Below are 17,541 nucleotides of genomic sequence, written 5' to 3'. Positions count from 1 at the left end.
AGCCAAGACATAGAAGAGTCAAGATGAGTGCTTTTCTAGTCGAGCAGTGCTTGAGGATCAGGGAGATTAAGGTGCAGAGCAAGGAGAAGTCTGAGGTAGGAGGGTGCTGACCCATCCTTGGCTTTATAGGTAAGCATCAGTATTTTGAATCTGAAGACAGTGGAGGGAATGTGGGAGTGGAGTGATGTGGGAGAATTTGGGAAGGTTAAAAACAAGAGTTCAAATAGTGCTAAAAGGATGTTCAGCCAGGAGAGAGTTACAGTAGTCTAGATTGGAGATGACCAGAGATTGGACAAGTTTCTGACTGGCCTGTGTTGATAAAAATGGATGAATCCACTGAACAAGGTAGTGGTGGCCTAGTGGTAAAGGAAGCGGCCCTGTAAATCAAAAGGAAATTATGCAGTTGAGATTACCACATTTTGGGAATTCGCAGGGGTCAGAACAGCTAAGCCTCGCCCTGGGTGAACCACCTTCTTGATCCCGGTATCACCCCCTGGTCTTCTGAGATATGGACACCCAGGTACTTGAAGCTACTCACCCTCTTGACTGGAGTCGCACTGATGTTGAGGGGCTTGTAGTCCAGTTGCTGTTCAGTGACTGCCAGTAAGGTCAGACAACCACATGCACCATCTGCTGTTAAGTCCCAAATTCTTCAGCTTGGTCAACAGTCTGCTGGGAACTATAGTGATGAATGCTGAACTGTAATCAATGCATTTCTTGTCCATATGGCTGAGGTGCAGGACGCAGGATATTGATGTTGATGACACTTGGGCTTGGTGAGTCTCTCAAACACCTTCATGATTGCCGATGTGATTGAACATTAGCTAGCAGCATACTAGGCAGTGGGGTGCGTTGTGCTTGCAGTCTCAGATAGGAAGTTGTCCACTACCATGCTGAGCCCCTAACTCCCAGACTCTTAAGGAGAGTCTTATGGTTGACTGTCAAATGTTCCTGAACAGGCTGAAGGCAATTTTGCTGATCTAGCAGCATGCAGTTTCTCTGTAACATCCAGAGGGTCAAGTCTCTGAGGAGTGAGTAGTTTTGAAACCAGACTGGTTTTGGTAGCTTGCTCTGGGTAAGGTTCTGGGTTGAGGGATGTTGGGACGAGACCAGATGTTATGGACTTATTAAAGATTGATGTGATGAAAGTGAAGTGAACTGTCTCATGAGAGACAAACTGAAGCATTGTAGAAAAAAATTGGATCCTGTGAACAGGTGGATGGGTTGGATGAAGTGATGATTGTGGGATTACATCTGATGTCAGAACAGAGAAGTGTTCCAATGAGGATGATCGGGAATGCTGGATATTTAATATAGGTGGAGCTGTGGTAAATGACTGGTAAAACTTTTTTCTTAAAAAAAAAAAAAAAGATTTATAACAATTATTGAGGATCAATGTGTCCAATTTATTCTTGGCTTTTGCAGAATTTACTTCAACAAGAAGAACGTTTTTGAAGATGTCCAACTCTAATTTTGGTTTTCTGCTGCTCACAGCACCCTACAAGTGCTACGTATTGCAGGAGGAAGAAAAGTCCTTTTGACATAACAGGTCAATTGATGGCTGATTAGATGAAAGTGTCTGTGGCTGATTCAAGCAGTAGGCAGGACAAGGATTCAAGATAGGGCATGCGAAGCAATTGAGGTAAAGACCGCATTAATTCACGTTGAGTGAGATGGTGATGTTGTTGGTTTGAGGTTAAGAGGGCAAGGTAATACAAAAGGAAAGAGTGGTCAGAGACAAGAAGTCGGGTGGTAATGAAGTGAATAGAAGATGGGTGACTAAAGACTAGGTCCAAGATATTTCCCTTTTTGTGTGTTGAAGACCAGTTGTTTTTGTTACTCAGAAGGAGTGGAGGAAAGGAAAGACTGGAGTATGTCTTGTGGATTATTAAAGTCTCCAAGATTAATTGGATATCAATGAGGGACTCATTAAAAAAATCTAACTCATATACAAAATGTCCAAGGGGTCCGCGGGAGTTGGTAGACAATGATCTGTAGATAGACTGGGGAAGAAATAGTTAAAGCATGGAATTCAAAGGAGGGAATTTGAGGTGTAGAAGAGACAATGGTGTGAAGCACCAGGCTCTGGATAGCATGATACCGACACCCCCACCCAGTGTCTCTTGGGATGTGAGAGAAATTAAAAGCTGAGGAGAAAGCTTCTGTTGTAGCGAGTTGTGTGGGTTTATTTATAAGTTAATTCCAGAAAAAAAATTGAGTGTGTAAAGATCAGGCTATATCCATGTTGGTCCTGCCCACTCACTTTGATGCTTCAGACATGATGTGATTAATGTGCCCATATTAAATATATTGTGAAAATTTTATTGTGGATAATTTTTCCTCCACAGGCCAAGAAAAATTCTATTGGGAATATGGACTCACAGATTCCATAAAATATCAGAACATCAAAACCTGGACACCCCACCTGGAAACTATAAATGTGTCATCATTGGATCTACCAGCGGGATAATGAAAGTGAAGTAGTTGTCATTATGAAGCACAACAAGCACAGAACACCGTGCACACAACATTGAAGCAAAAAAAAAAAAGGTAGAGAGCAGTGGGCAGCCATGAAAGGCACCAGGGTGCATTTCTCATTGGCACCTCAGTGGCGCCTTGGCATTTTAGGATTCAATCCAGGATAATCCAGATTATGAATCGGAAGGTTGTGCTATGCCACCACTGCCCCCATTATCATCATTATTTCAGATAATGATATGAAATTCATGTCTGAATCAACCCTACAAATGGTTAACTGACAGCAAAATCAAGGTTCTTCCATTGCCATCACAATCTTCAAACCTAAGCAATTCTTAAATTCTGTAGTGCAGGCTGAAGATGAGAGAAGACCTGAGAGGAACTAGGACCATGTATAATGTAGAAAATTATGTAAAGAAGAAAGGAGTCAGATGCATTGCCTTGTATTCTCATAAAATCTGCATAGGGAAACTATGCAAATACAAAGGCAAAGGTTGTAGTAACAGGTTGTACAAAATATTAAATCCAGAGATGAAAACAAATGTGGCACATGTGCATTTGTTAAATACTTATTCATTGAGTTTTTTGGTTAAGATTTTTTCAATTTTTTTTCAGGATTTATTTTCATATTATTATTTTTGAATTATTGTACTCATTATAAAAAGGGATGCCAATAATGGTATAGGTCACTGTAGATAATCAAGGTTGCCAGCCACCAAACTGACAAAAAAAAAAAAGTTTAAGGGCTTGTGCCTAATTCTGCATGATACAATAAATAAATGGCAATTTCACAGTTTTTGGAGCACAAACACTTTAATCTACATATTTCTGATGTTTAATGTCTGTAAATAAACATTCATGTACTGAACAACATGTAAAACGTCCCAGAGCAGTGAGAAATTTTGCTTGGTCCACATTATCATGCTTCTTGCAGCATATAAAGCTTTACTGTACCAGCTGATATATGACTTATATTTGGCACGGAAGCAAATTAGTCTGCTTCCCAGATTCGCTTGTGCCGTCCTTTCCAGATCACAACACTGTCACTTAAAAAAAAAAACCTGAGAATTTAATGAAGGCCAAAGTGAGTTTATTTCACAGTCCGACCTCAGCTGGGACTCAAGGATGACAGAACAGAATATGTTTTTTTCTGTACATTTTCAGTATGATCACTGAAGGGGTACACACCAAGTACAGGCTGTGACCCTCAGGAGCCTGGGCAAAGTTGCCAACTCATCTGAGCCAGAAATGCAACCCGGATGGGATACAAGACACTATTTTCAAACTACATGCTAAGAGTGGGGCTTGTTTGCTAGTGTAAGGTCACAATTGTCCATGGGACTTACATTTACAACTGGTAAAACAACAAATTCATTCTGCCCACATGAAAACACTGTTAGAGTCTCCATCCCATGCCTGCCTCTGTAATTGTTTTAAATAAGCCTTTCTGCAGAATGTATGATTAATTAGTCACGTTTCTTAAATCAACTGTTTTGCATCCTCCAATGCCCATCCACTGGCTGAAATCCTCTAATTAGCCCGTCAAACATTTTTCCCCAAGCTCTGTGGATTTTTATAAAGATTATTAAAATAGTGGAAGACGTAGGCCTGTGTGTGTGATACAAGTTGTGCATGTAAAATGGAGAGCTCACACTTCTCTTGTCCACAAAGTAAACCTGTTAGCCGTGTTAGTCACCCGCTTAATGAGACAGAAACCAATCATCCTGTATATCTAAACCAACATGCTTTTCCATCACTCAGAGCAAAAATAGTTTAATACAAGGGTACTACATCAGAGAGCCTGTTTAATGAGACAAAGGAGCAGTCCCCCCCTCACTGGTAGCTTCCACCCCCACACACTTAATAGAGATTAAAGTGTGTGTGTGTGTGTGTGTGTGTGTGTGTGTGTGTGTGTGTGTGTGTGTGTGTGTGTGTGGGGGTCAAGCTGAGACTTGGAACACATACCACTGGACCACTTACTGAAGATTGAAATAAATAAAAGGCTATTCCACCATGGGGGGAAATGGCATTGCAGTCTGGCTCTTATGGTCATTGTATGGGTCTAAAGGTGCACACTTCAGACCAGTGTCTCTAAAGATTGATCCATTCCGGAACAGCTTAATTTTTTTGCATGCATGTGAGGTAGTATGGATCAAATACAACAAATGGAAAGCCCCTAAACTCATTTAGCTTATTCAACCCACTCAAAAATGTAACCGGCAATGTGTAAGATTATTTGTTTAAAATACAGTAAAGGTTCAAACATTTCTTGCGTAATATCTTGTTTTATCATCTTGTATGTTACGAAATTTAGTGTTCGACAAATAACGTTATTCATGTTACAGAGCATCTGTCTTCCCATTCCCACCCCATAGGAAAGGCACAGCTCCTATTCTGACAGCTCTAAATATTGCATAGTAAGTTCATTGTTCTTAACAAATCTATACAAATGCATGTTTATGTGCCTGCCCTCTCTAGTTATTTTTTCCAAAAAAAAGCAGGAAAATGGATGTTCATTTTTCATATTAAATATATTAGTATTTTCATAATGACCTGCCTTCTGTCATCTCTTTAGACAGAAAATGTTGACAGGCTGGTTTTTATTACCAAAAATCTAAAAGCCTTGTTCAGTTACTGTTTGTTTAAAAAAGAAAGTGCAATAAAAATGAGTGTTAAGTAAAATAATGAATAATAGTGATTAATAATAGCGATTACAATATTGATAAAAACAACTTTGGTGGGACCTTTGCTGGATGGCAAAAAGCAATTCCCTCAAATTTAATTGCATGTGTTTGGGGCAGTGGTGGCCTACCGGTTAAAGAAGCGGCCCGGTAATCAGAAGGTTGCTGGTGGTAGTAGCATAGTGGGTAACACGCTCGCCTATGAACCAGAAGACCCAGGTTCAAATCCCACTTACGACGATTGTGTCCCTGACACTTAATCGTAAATTGCTCCAGGAGGACTGTCCCTGTAACTACTGATTGTAAGTCGCTCTGGATAAGGGCATCTGCTAAATGCTGTAAATGTAAATGGTTCGAATCCCGATCCGCCACTGAGCAGCCACTGAGCAAAGCACCGCTCCCGGTGCCTGTTATGGCTGCCCAATGCTCACTCAGGGTGATGCAGAGGTATCACATGTGACAATCACTTCACTTTACTTTACAATCGTGATTATGATTTGGGTCATAATCGTGCAGCCAGAAGGAATCACCAGGCCAATACCCTACCTACAGTGAAGCATGGTTGTAGCAGCATCATGATGTGGGGATGTTTTTCAGCTGGGAGACTAGTCAGGATAGAGAGAAAGCTGTTGCAATGCAGCAATGTACAGAGACATCCTGTACTCAAGGGCCTGTGGACTAACAGGGCGGTGGTTTAGTTAACTTGTTTTCTCAGAGTAGTTTGGAATAATTTGGGGTATTGCAGTAAGGGTAGTCCGGCCTATAGTACCTATCGTTTTTGCATGATTTGCTGGTTGTAAATTTGTTTCTAGCGCTCGTAGCGTACAACGAAAGCCAGGCTTTTATAAAGCTGCATAAAGCTCACAGAGCCATGGCTCTATGGAAATGGATCAGTAAAAACGCAGTATAACAGTAGAGTTGGATAGACAGTAAACACTGCTCCACAGTGCTCTTGAACTCAGATTGGAGAGACAGTTAATCTTTCAGAACATGACAGGCCACATTGAATATTTTCACCCAAAGGTGAAAAACAGCTGGTGGTAACTACCACCATTAACCAAAGGGAAATCGATCAAGCAATGTCAAAGTTTCCACTGAACAATGAAAAGAAGAGCTGAATTACAAAGTTCAATGGAACCTCAATAGCAATGGATTTGCATGTGTATTCAGTTGTTTAGAACCTGGGGTTTCACTATGTTACAGAATTTGGAGCCACACTGAAGAAATTTTACTGACACAGCTATTCTTAAACTATGCCACGAGACCAAAAACGAGGTCATGAAAACATTTAAGAAAACGGTTGGATAGCTCTAACATGCGTTGCAATGAACATCTGTGCCACAGAGTTCTAAGTCATCGGACCATCTCATTTAATATCCCATGAGTGGTAGCTTGCATTTTGTGTGCTTCAAACTAGAACGGTTAAAGAGAGTCACAAGGGTGCAAATATAGCTGAGCTATTAAAGAATGTAATAGAGGAATGGCAGATTGCAAAGAAGAACTTTCCTGATAATGCAGCCTGAGGAAATCCCCACACCCTGAGCCTGACATTTGTAGTACACTTATATTTATAATAATCGTTTCTAATCACATCACAGCCCTCTGAATCGCAATCAAATAGAATCATGAGGTCCCTACTTACAATAGGCTTAATTTGCTTCAGGTGCCTGTTGATAATGTGGACCAAGCAGTTTGCCCACATTCTGCCAGGCAGTGGCGTGTCATGTACTTTGTAAATAAAGATATGTATTATTGACAGTTTTTCCCTCACCACACTGCCCAAGCCTACCTCTTCCAGAAATATTGTTATTGTACTAAAATGCACTATGATTGACCAGTGGGTTCCAACTGTTTTTCCCTGAAGCCCCCCTGCCTGTGTCCAAGACAAGCCAGGACCCTCAACCCCAATTCCTTCCCGCATTCACACATTAAAAGAATTAAATGATTAAGTACACATTTTTCATTGCAAAAAAATAAACAGCAATTAAAACGTTTGGCCCAACCAAATCCAAGATTGACAGAATTCAGCCCAAGCTCTATCCAACTCGACTGTTATACTGCGTTTTTACTGATCCATTTCCATAGAGCCATGGCTCTGTGAGCTTTATGCAGCTTTATAAAAGCCTGGCCTTTGTTGTATGCTACGAGCGCTAGAAACAAATTTACAACCAGCAAATCATGCAAAAACGATAGGTACTATAGGCCGGACTACCCTTACTGCAATACCCCAAATTATTCCAAACTACTCTGAGAAAACAAGTTAACTAAACCACCGCCCTGTTAGTCCACAGGCCCTTGAGTTGAAACTGACATAGGTTTTTAGACAAACAGCAAATAGCTGAACTACACCTAAGCCTGTTAGAACACTATGTACCTGGATCCTTTGCTTGATAAATACACTCAGTTCAGCTAACCTCTGCTTGTAAGTCACAAGTGACAAAATCTGAACACCTGAATATTGACGACGTTTTTTTCGTCAATATCACTTGTATGATGTTTTTTGACATACTGCCCAAACCTATGGATAATAATATTTATTTTTTGATGTGGCAAATTATGTATAAAAATCCTGAATCTCAAAACAGATTCAAGGCTTTTCACTGTACATGTACAAATGAATGAACATTATTTTAAAAATGTACGATCCTGCATATGTGCTGCACATGACATAAAACTGTATATCCTGCATATGACACTGGGCTGGTGTTGAAAACAACAATAATTAGTTGTAGGTTTAAAATGATAAACCTGTACGACAAAATTGTCAGCTTGCCGCTGAGACACACAGAGGCACAAAAATCTCCAGGGAGACTCATTAAGCACATTACTGACAGCACATGTCTAGAGCCTGGCAGTAATTCCCGCTTAATGAAGGAGGGAAGTGTTGTAACTGAATATTAAATTATAGCAGGATGGAACTTGTACCGTTAAGAAAAAAAACATTAACGCAACATTAGTGCATGCAATTCTGAGAAAGGGTCATCAGAGCAAATCCTGGCAGGCATCTAATCATTATTGTAACATATTCTGTGAAACATGCAAAACGTTAAAATGCAACAGCAATGAAATATTTAACTTTTCTGGAAAAGAAAATGATGTGCAGAGATTAAGACCACAACTAGGAGTCCAAAGGGCTTCAAAATAGCTGAACTTAGTGCTGGGAATCAAAAGGAAATGTGCACTGCTAGAGTAACTCAAAATTCTAATTCAAATTTTGTCACGTACACAGTCATACACGGTATGATATGCAGTGAAAGGCTTGTGCAGCTGCTATTGACCTCAATATTGCAAATATTGCAAGTATTCAATAGAAACAAATGTGCAAATATCGCAAACAAAGAAATATTACAAATTTATGCTTTTAAAACATAAAACAAGTAAGGTGAAGGTGTGCAAATGTGTAAAGTGAAGTTGTGCAAATGTCTGGGGGTATAGAGTCCAGAAGTGATTGAAAGTGCAGGAGCGTATTAGTGTTCTGTCCTATGTAGTGTTGTTGTTATTGAGAGCTCGTATAGCCTGTGGAAAGAAGCTCCTCCTCATTCTCTCTGTGTTGGCCTTCAGGGAGCGGGTGTCTCTATTATACCTAATGTGCTCAATGGTGGAGGATTTGCCGGTGAATGGTTGCTGAAACTTAACTTAAAAGACAAAAACAACGTAAACTAGGTCGGAGCAGTTGCGACCCAAGACCGAGGTTGGAGCACCTGGCGCCATCTTGCTTTCACTCATTAACATGCAGGATAAATATAATTTGGGACACACAAGCCAACATGCACTCTGGTGGAGTTCCAAATGGATAATTTTGTGGAGAACAAAAATAAGATTGTGTATATGGAATTATATAAGATAAAAGCCATATTCAAACCACTATTTCACAAAAATAGTGGTGTCACAGTGTGTGTCCAGGGTTTTCATTGATTACATTACTCACTGTCATTAACTCATTAACACTTTAAGACCTTAAAGTTACTTTAAAGACTTTAAGGGTGATATGTTGGCACAATATAGTACACAATACAGCTGAGTGGCAATTATCAATTGTTGGTTTTGTTTTTCCTTTCTATATAGTAAACATGCAGAATTATGAGAATGCTTAAACTGAGCTTGGGCAGCATGTAGAAATGTGACACTGCTCACCAAGTGTGATGGGTTAAAAGCAGAGGACACATTTCGTTGTGTGCACCGTGTTCTGTGCTGTGTATCACAATGAATCACTTCACTTTCTTTTCACACTAATTTTGTGCAGCCAAATTTTGTACAATGCAACAAATATTTTAACAGTCACCTTTTTATCATTTCCCATAATTATGAAAATGATGTAAATCAAATAATTTCAACCAAAACTTACTTTAAGATATCTTCATATTAATTAGGTGTGAAAAGGAAACCTTTAAACATGAAATACATAAATGTTGCTTATATTGATGAATATCAAATATTTTTTCCCCCTACTGACCGACCACCTTAAATTAAAACATTAACTTTTTTTCTTCCCTCAGCTCCTTCCATTAGGTTGTCCACACAATTGACATGGCAAAAGTCAGCATGGGTTTCTCTTCAATTCTACACACATTATCTAATAAGCAACCTGAAGTGAGTTATTTCACTAATGTTACGAATGTATTGCCATACATTCGCTGAATCAGTTTGTACAAATAGGGATCTTCAAGTTCTACACTGTCATACTGGGGCAGTGGTGGCCTAGCGGTTAAGGAAGCGGCCCCCGTAATCAGAAGGTTGCCGGTTCGAATCCCGATCCGCCAAGGTGCCACTGAGCAAAGCACCGTCCCCACACACTGCTCCCCGGGCGCCTGTCATGGCTGCCCACTGCTCACTCAGGGTGATGGGTTAAATGCAGAGGACAAATTTCACTGTGTGCACCGTGTGCTGTGCTGCTGTGTATCACATGTGACAATCACTTCACTTTGTTGTTACTTGATGCACACTACATAAAATTAAATCACAATCTTGATTAGCAAGTCACACTCAATTTATCCAGTTTTTCTTATAAATGGATTTATGCTGGACAGTCTTGTTGCTTTGGAAAACAATTTTATTTTAAATTTATTAATGGACCCAGTGGAGGAACGCATTCAGATGAAGCAATGATCTAGGTAAAAGAATCTCAGAGGAAAAAACAGAACAACAAAGCGACACCTACAGCATTCTGTACAGTGCTAAAACTGGCAGAGAAATTACTATAATTCTACAAATTACAGCTGACATTCAGTTATCTACTGAGCATGAACATTCAGGACATGCACTCACTGTAAACGGGCTAATTCTGTTTGCAATTCTGACATCAGAATAAGTCCAGAATTCTCCTTAAAAGAATTCTGGACAGGAAATTATAGCAGCAGTGGATAGGAAGGTCAAAGTTGTATCAAACTAAAAATTAGGGATATCCCAAAATATATATATTTGTTTAATTAAAAACGAGACTATGAATATCATGTGTGCATTTTAATTGGTTCAGCAGCCCCTGTACCATGCTCATTTGACAAACCAACTAATTATGTTATGAGATCATACTGAATTCATACGCTGTTTTCATTTGTTTTCTGCAGAATGATGATAGCTCCTCAGAATCCGGCATGAAATTCTATCATTTAAATTCAGTGTGTAAAGTACAATAGTAACAGAAATGTTCATAGAAAATTAAAGGGGGGGGGAATAAATAAATAAAAAGTGGTGGGCCTTTTAATCATTTAATTTACTTATTCAACTGGTCACAATATGATCTCAGTCAAGTCCCATTTAAACTTGTGGCATGGATGTCATATGTTAATAATTAAAACTGCAAAAAGAAAAATGTATTTCAACAAACAATCTCAAGATTGCATCATGCGTGGTAAAAAGGCAGTGACTCAGTGACTGATGGTTCTGCAGCACTAGAAGACGAATGTCACGTACACAATTTCGCCAATCAACAATTGTGCTTTAATAAAAGCATCTATCTGCATGTTTGGTTTGGTATGAGTGGTCATGAGATGTCTCAAACACATAGGTTTGATATCCACGCAACCGTATACAAGAGACATTATGATCACTGAGCCAGAGGAAAACAGAGAAATGCGAGTGACGCACTGACATTAAGAAAAGATGTCTTCAAATGACAGTACTACAGATAGAGAGAAAGCTCATTTAATTTCACTATAAAACATTGTGCAGAGGTGCATTAAAACTGATCACTGTTGATGCCTGTTCATCTCATCCTACTTGGCAATCTGTTACTGCTAAACAGGTCATTGCGCCATCCAGATAATGCACTCTAGTTGGAATCTCTACACTAACCTGCCTATTTTATTAGATTTTTACTTAACGTTCACATTCTGCTACATGCTAGAATTAGCTTGCTTAGTTTTTGAGTAATAGTATTAGTATTGTTAGAGAGGTTCAGGATACATTTCATTACTGGAATAACCATGAAAGCTTGAATCTTGACAGGAAATGGTTTGAATCCTCCAGAATGAAGCAGGGTGTGAACTGTCAATCATTGCCATGAGATGCTCCAATTTAAAAAAAAAAAAAAAAAACAGAACTAAAGTAAACCTTCTAGGAATAACAAACACAAATAACAATAATGTCTCAGGGAACATTCTGCATGAGCTACGCCTCATATAGCACCACAAAAACCAGGCATAATATTGATCAGTATGAGATGCTTTACTGCTTTGGAGAGTTTGGATAAGACACTTAGGCACTTATGGCAGAACTTGGATGGAACAGGGATGAAAAGGCTAACGAGAGCCTAATTAATTATGCCTGCAAACGGGACTTCACCGGGGGGGTTATTTTCATCCGCTGGTAGGTTGCCAAGCACAATTTATAGCTTATTGATCTCTGGGATGCTCCCAGTTTGGCTGGCACTTTAAGGCCCCCTGTGTCAACACTGTGTCAGAAGCTGTCATTCCAACAGAGCAACAACAGCATAGCAGTCGACAACCGCAAGCAAGCCGGAATGCTGTTCCTGCTGGGGAGGGAAAAGGAGAAAATAAATAAATAAAATACCCCACACTTCCAGCAACAAAGCTTCCCTAGCTGGAGACATCAGTTCTCATGTGATTGTAGTACTACACAATTTTGGGGATAAGGCAGGTCCTTAGCGAATGGTGTTTGTCCTCTCCTCGAAACCAGCAAGCCACCAGAAAGCCCCACAGCACCACCCAGAGGCTGACAGTTGAAAGAGACTCACAGGTGAGACGCAGCCATGAAATCCAAAAGCACATCTGAAGCTTTGATTCCGGAATTTTTTTTAACCCCTCAAGGGTTCTTACACATTTTTCATGACCATACGTTCTCTGAGGTTTTAAACGAGGTTTTAAATGTAGAAAAACATTTCTAGTGCAGTCAATGCACTTAGTCATAAAATCACGTAAATCTGATTTCAATTACTTTTCCATAACTTTATATGTTTATTTCAAATTCCAATATGTTTCAAGGCCTGGAAAATTCTCTTTTCAATTTCCAAGACTTCTCCAGGTTTTTAATGACAGTAGGATCTGGCATATAATATCTATTTTTCAAACCTGATTAAAACCACATATTAAAAAAAGTGAAGAAAAACTTCAAAATGACAATTGCAGCAGTTCCAAATGTTTATATATGGCTAGACATTATATCTGTTGGGGAAAAGGCAAGGGTGGGGTAACTGTAAGGACTATACATTTTTATCAAACTACAAATAGAGTCAGTATGATAAGCATCTTCATGAATTCCACCTAATTTGCCATACATCTTAGATTGTAGATAAATATAAAATAATGGTATAATCAACAAAATATATCTGCAAGGTGCATTAAAAATATCAACAAAGGCGACCCCTCCACCTAGCCAAGAAAACAAATACACAGCTTCAAAATCATTTTAAAAGAAAAGAATGCACTGCAGCAGTGAGATAAATACATTCAAGTAAAAAATAAGAAGCATGTGGCCTCTTCAGCAATCCTAGTTTTTTTTGAGGAGGCGGCATGACCAAAGATTTATTTTTAACTACCAATATCAAAAAATAAGCACACACTCCTAATTATCACTGGTAGAACTTAAGAGCCACTTACATCCTGAAAAAGCTTCTTATCTGCAGCGAGACGCTTGGATGCCAGGGTCTTGGTGACATGGTAGAACGTGAGGAGTGCCCGGTGCTGCTGCAGGCCATCTTGCACCTTCACCGACTCCAGCAAGATGGGGATGAGTTCGGGCCACTGGCGTGGGCAGTCTAGACGCGCCACTTTAGCAATCAGCACAGCTATCTGAGTCGCAATCTACACAGATGGGGAAAAAAAAAGAAAAAAAGAAACGTCCGTAATCATTTCTGCAGATTATTATTATTTTTCCATATAGGTTAGGGAATTTCAAACCTCAATAAATTGTTTAAATTAAATCATTAATAATAATCTCTTATTCCGTGATGGAACTAAAAAAAATAGATTTGTGCTCAATTTTACACCCAATCACTGAGCAACTGCAACAACAGAAGCCATGATGATCGGAGGAGTTCCTTTATTCACCATTTCTAGCCACTGCAGGAGCATAGATAGTCTAGTAAAACTAGTACTGATGTTAAATGATATCACAAAGTGAAATTTACATAATAGGGGACCTAGGGTATAATGTTAGTAAGATGAATTTGCTTAGATACCTGCACATTTTTGGCTTTAGAAATTAAATACGATTGGGTCACAGATGGAAAAGAAAATCCACATTTGTTTGCCATTACTGAGAGGTTTAATAAAATACCCCCTGAGACAGTATGGCTGGGTCCAAAATGCCAATAGCTGGACTGTCCACATGGCCTTCCCACTGCTTAAAATGCACAGTACAATTTCCTTATGAATGACTCAAGCCAGCATCCTCTGGCCCATGCATGTGAATAAACACATCTGCTCTGAAGCGATGCAGTGGCCAATTCACAAAAAAATTCAATTCAGTCCAATCAGACGGAGATGGGTAATGAGGAAGAGGATGAGCCAAACATATGCCATGGAGATGAGTCAGAATTTTCTCTATCAAGGGTAATTAGTTCCAGGACTTTGTCCCTGAGATGGCTGGTGAACACAAACCTGGTTGACCGGCTCATTAAAGTTGGTGATGAGCCCTGCACGGAGAGATGACTTCTCCTCCTCGGATAAGGCGCTATAGATAAACACGCAGAAATGTAGAAATTTGCTTTGCAAATCAGAATTCACAAGACTTAAACCAAATAAATGTATTGTTATTAACTTAAGATTAAAGATTAGATTCAAATAAAACAGCAAAACATCAAAAAGTAACCTACAATAATAGGTTTCAGCATTATATGAATAACATCAATATTTTAGCACTGGGAGACTTTGTATATTTTAAATGCACATATTAGAATGTGCACTTCTAGAAAATGCCATAAATATCCCAATTTGCATGGCCACAGCTCTAGAGAATAATGAAGGGGTCAGGGGTGAAGAAAAGACTCACTGTGGTGCCACTCTCCGCCAGTAGCGATCAATGCCATTCTTAAAGTAAAGAACAGCCAGCCACCTCACGTTAACATCCAGCATGTGATTGTTAAAGATATTCTGGCAAAAAGAAATATCAGCATTAATAAATGGTAACAAGGATCAAATCATTTATTAATACACGTAGAATAATGGCATTCAATATTTCCTTCTATTTCTAAACTGTCTTATTTTCAGTTATACACCTTGAGCAGGGAATAAATTTATCCTTTAAACTGTGACTAAAACTCACTTTGCAACCACTAGATGTCAGCATCATTTAACCAGCATCCAAAAATCAGATGGTAAGATGATGTGATTAGATGATGTGTTTTTCGCACCCCTGTCCTATGTAAATAGCGGGAGGGATGTGCATGGCGAATAGGCTTAATCAATCTGGAACCCACCAGCAGCACAGAGTAAAAGCCCGGCTGCGTTTCCCACTGGCGCAGCTGCTCCTCGGCCGGCTTCAACACGGCTGTGTCTTGGCTGGTGGCCTGGGTGAGGGCCTGCAGCACCACAGTGCTCGCGCTCTGGATGTCCATCTGCTGAAGCACAGGACAACAATTGCAGAAAACTATTCTAATCGTGATTATCTTGACTGATCCAGCAGCTTTTGTCATGTTAAATAAATATATGTAATGTGCTACAATACGTCAGAGGATGAAGTTCTGCATCGATGACTTGATATTAACAATATTTATATCTCCCCCAATAACTGCCAGAAAAAGAGACTGAAATTACAATCATAATCATAAATCTATTTCACTTGCTAGAACATCTTGCTCCAACGATAAAGTGCCAGAGCAATCTCAACAAGGACTGTTCCTAATCTAAACATTAATTCATGCGTGCTTGAAATGTGAAGAAACTGGTTCTCACTGTTTATCATAAATAGCAAAATTATATTTACCCTAATGATACCCCCCCAAAATTGTCACCGCACTGATTTAAATTAGCAGGTATGCAAGAACTTCAGGATTGTTCATTACAGCAGTGGTTAAATGTTTCCGTTGCCAACATCTTATTTAATTCTAACAAATACCTTCACACTTCAAATGTACTTGCATCAAGCAAACAAAACAACAAAGAATATTGTTGAAACGTGAAAATGTAAAGAGACTAAACACCTGCGCTGTCTTAAGATGCCACTTGTTTGTGAGGCTAAACTTTTTTTTTATCTGGACTTGAAGACTTGGGCAAGAGGGTTGTGTTATGCTGTGGGGTTGCTTTAATAGGTCAAGCATAGGTTCAGCAACATTATGCAGTAATTAAATGCGGTCATCTTATTAGGGGTCTATAATGATTGACCATGATTTTCCATCAGGCTTTGGGATTCAGAAAGTTCCAATGTGCTGGAGCAGTGGTTTGAGTCAGTTGAGATTTTTATTAAAACAATGCATGCTGGAATCAAACTAAAAGGTTTTGAATATTGAACTATAGCAACTTTTTGGGCTGTGCGGTGAACAGAAGAGCATGTGCAACAAAAGCAAGGAGTCACAAAACTCTGATCTAAACATACAGATTAAAATTCTAAGACTGCGCTCAACACAGGTTTATTCTGTGGCGAAGATGCAGCTGCTAGGCTCCACACTTCTTAAACATCGACAACACTAACAAAACAGCCAGACAGCTTTCTCCACTCACTCCACTGTTACACAGGCAGATGCAAACGCTGCAGCGTCACGCCGTAAACTAGGACACCTAAATGTTTCTGATATTTTGGTGTGAGGCAGCGGGGTGATCTTAAAGCCAGGCCTGGATAAATAGTGAGGGATGGAGAGTACAGCAAGCGGTCAGTAGCTGACACTTCAAGCCCTTTCATTTTTGACACGATCCATCCATGAGGTTTTTTGTTCTGTAGAATTGGGAGGTAAAAACATGCTGAACTAATTTTGCAGCGTGGCAGGACACAAAAGAGGCCACAACCAGGAATACTGTTTCCATGAAGGGCTCAGCAGGGTCTACAACTATGTTTAGGTGGTATTACATGTCAAAAAAACCATCCACGTGAATGCAGGACTCAACCACTGTGTGTTCTAGCACCTTTTTATCAGCAACCCGAATGAACTTTTTCAGCCAAGGAGCTACCGCAGCTCTTCTTTGGATCAGAGAACAAGAGCTACCCTACTGTTCTCAAGTGCATCAATGAGGTTTATGCTCATGACCGTGTCACTGGTTCAGAGATTTTTTTTTTTCTTTTTTTACTATTACTGGAGATATATTGAATCTTTACTCCTGCTCCTTTTATGATACAAGGACAAAATGGTCACTTGGTGTACATACATATTTTTTGCATTACTCATTTATATATATATATATATATATATATATATATATATATATATATATATATATATATATATATATATAGTGTGTGTGTGTCATTTGTACCCAATAATTAGTGCTGCACAATAAGAGACACAACAGTGACAACAAGCTTTAAAACGTACGAGTGCTGACTTTAACCTCAGAATTTCGCAAACCCAACCTTCACTGTAGTTAAGCACAGAAAGTGGTAACAGGATAACAACGCAGCAGAATGACAAGCAAATCCCCGGATCAGGCGGGGAGCTATCGGTTAGCTACACTTCCAATCACACGACCAGTTCTCGGTTTTGCTCTCGCCAGAAAACCAGACTAACACCAGATTAATCACAGCGCACAGTCCATTCCAAAGGAAAACGTGACAACATCGTTGACATCACGTGCGACCCGGCCTCTCCACAATCTATATAATTTTTAGTTAATTTACATCATTACTAGAATCACAAGAGTGCCTCAACGCCGAACGATGTTAAAACTTACCAAAACGCCAATGAAATCTACACGGAAATCGTCAAAAAGAAGTTGTGTTAACTCGAACTAAGCACAGCGCACGCTGGTGGCGCCATCCACTGTGAACAGTGGCGCTT

General features: G+C 39.5%; 1 protein-coding gene and 1 pseudogene across 2 annotated transcripts in view; both read right to left on the bottom strand.

The window, feature by feature from the left end:
* Nucleotides 1–17,531, bottom strand: part of ipo11 (importin 11) — a 73,636-nt gene extending 56,105 nt beyond the window's left edge. The window contains exons 1-5 of one of the 2 annotated variants that reach the window (XM_028984410.1): nucleotides 17,435–17,531; nucleotides 15,034–15,174; nucleotides 14,607–14,707; nucleotides 14,216–14,288; nucleotides 13,214–13,417 (exon numbers count right to left, since the gene is read on the bottom strand). In XM_028984410.1, the coding sequence (XP_028840243.1) occupies nucleotides 13,214–13,417; nucleotides 14,216–14,288; nucleotides 14,607–14,707; nucleotides 15,034–15,171 (516 nt within the window). In that variant the 5' untranslated portion in view covers nucleotides 15,172–15,174; nucleotides 17,435–17,531. The remainder of the gene's footprint in view (nucleotides 1–13,213; nucleotides 13,418–14,215; nucleotides 14,289–14,606; nucleotides 14,708–15,033; nucleotides 15,175–17,434) is intronic. The other variant, XM_028984419.1, reaches the window with a different exon arrangement.
* On the bottom strand, nucleotides 364–500 carry LOC114802754 (uncharacterized; annotated as a pseudogene).
* Nucleotides 17,532–17,541: the final 10 nt, after the last annotated feature.

The sequence above is a fragment of the Denticeps clupeoides genome, chromosome 1 (assembly GCF_900700375.1).
Source record: "Denticeps clupeoides chromosome 1, fDenClu1.1, whole genome shotgun sequence".
In the NCBI taxonomy this organism is placed as follows: Eukaryota; Metazoa; Chordata; class Actinopteri; order Clupeiformes; family Denticipitidae; genus Denticeps; species Denticeps clupeoides.
Note: the sequence above shows the minus strand (reverse complement) of the source record. Positions and strands in the feature narration are given on the sequence as shown.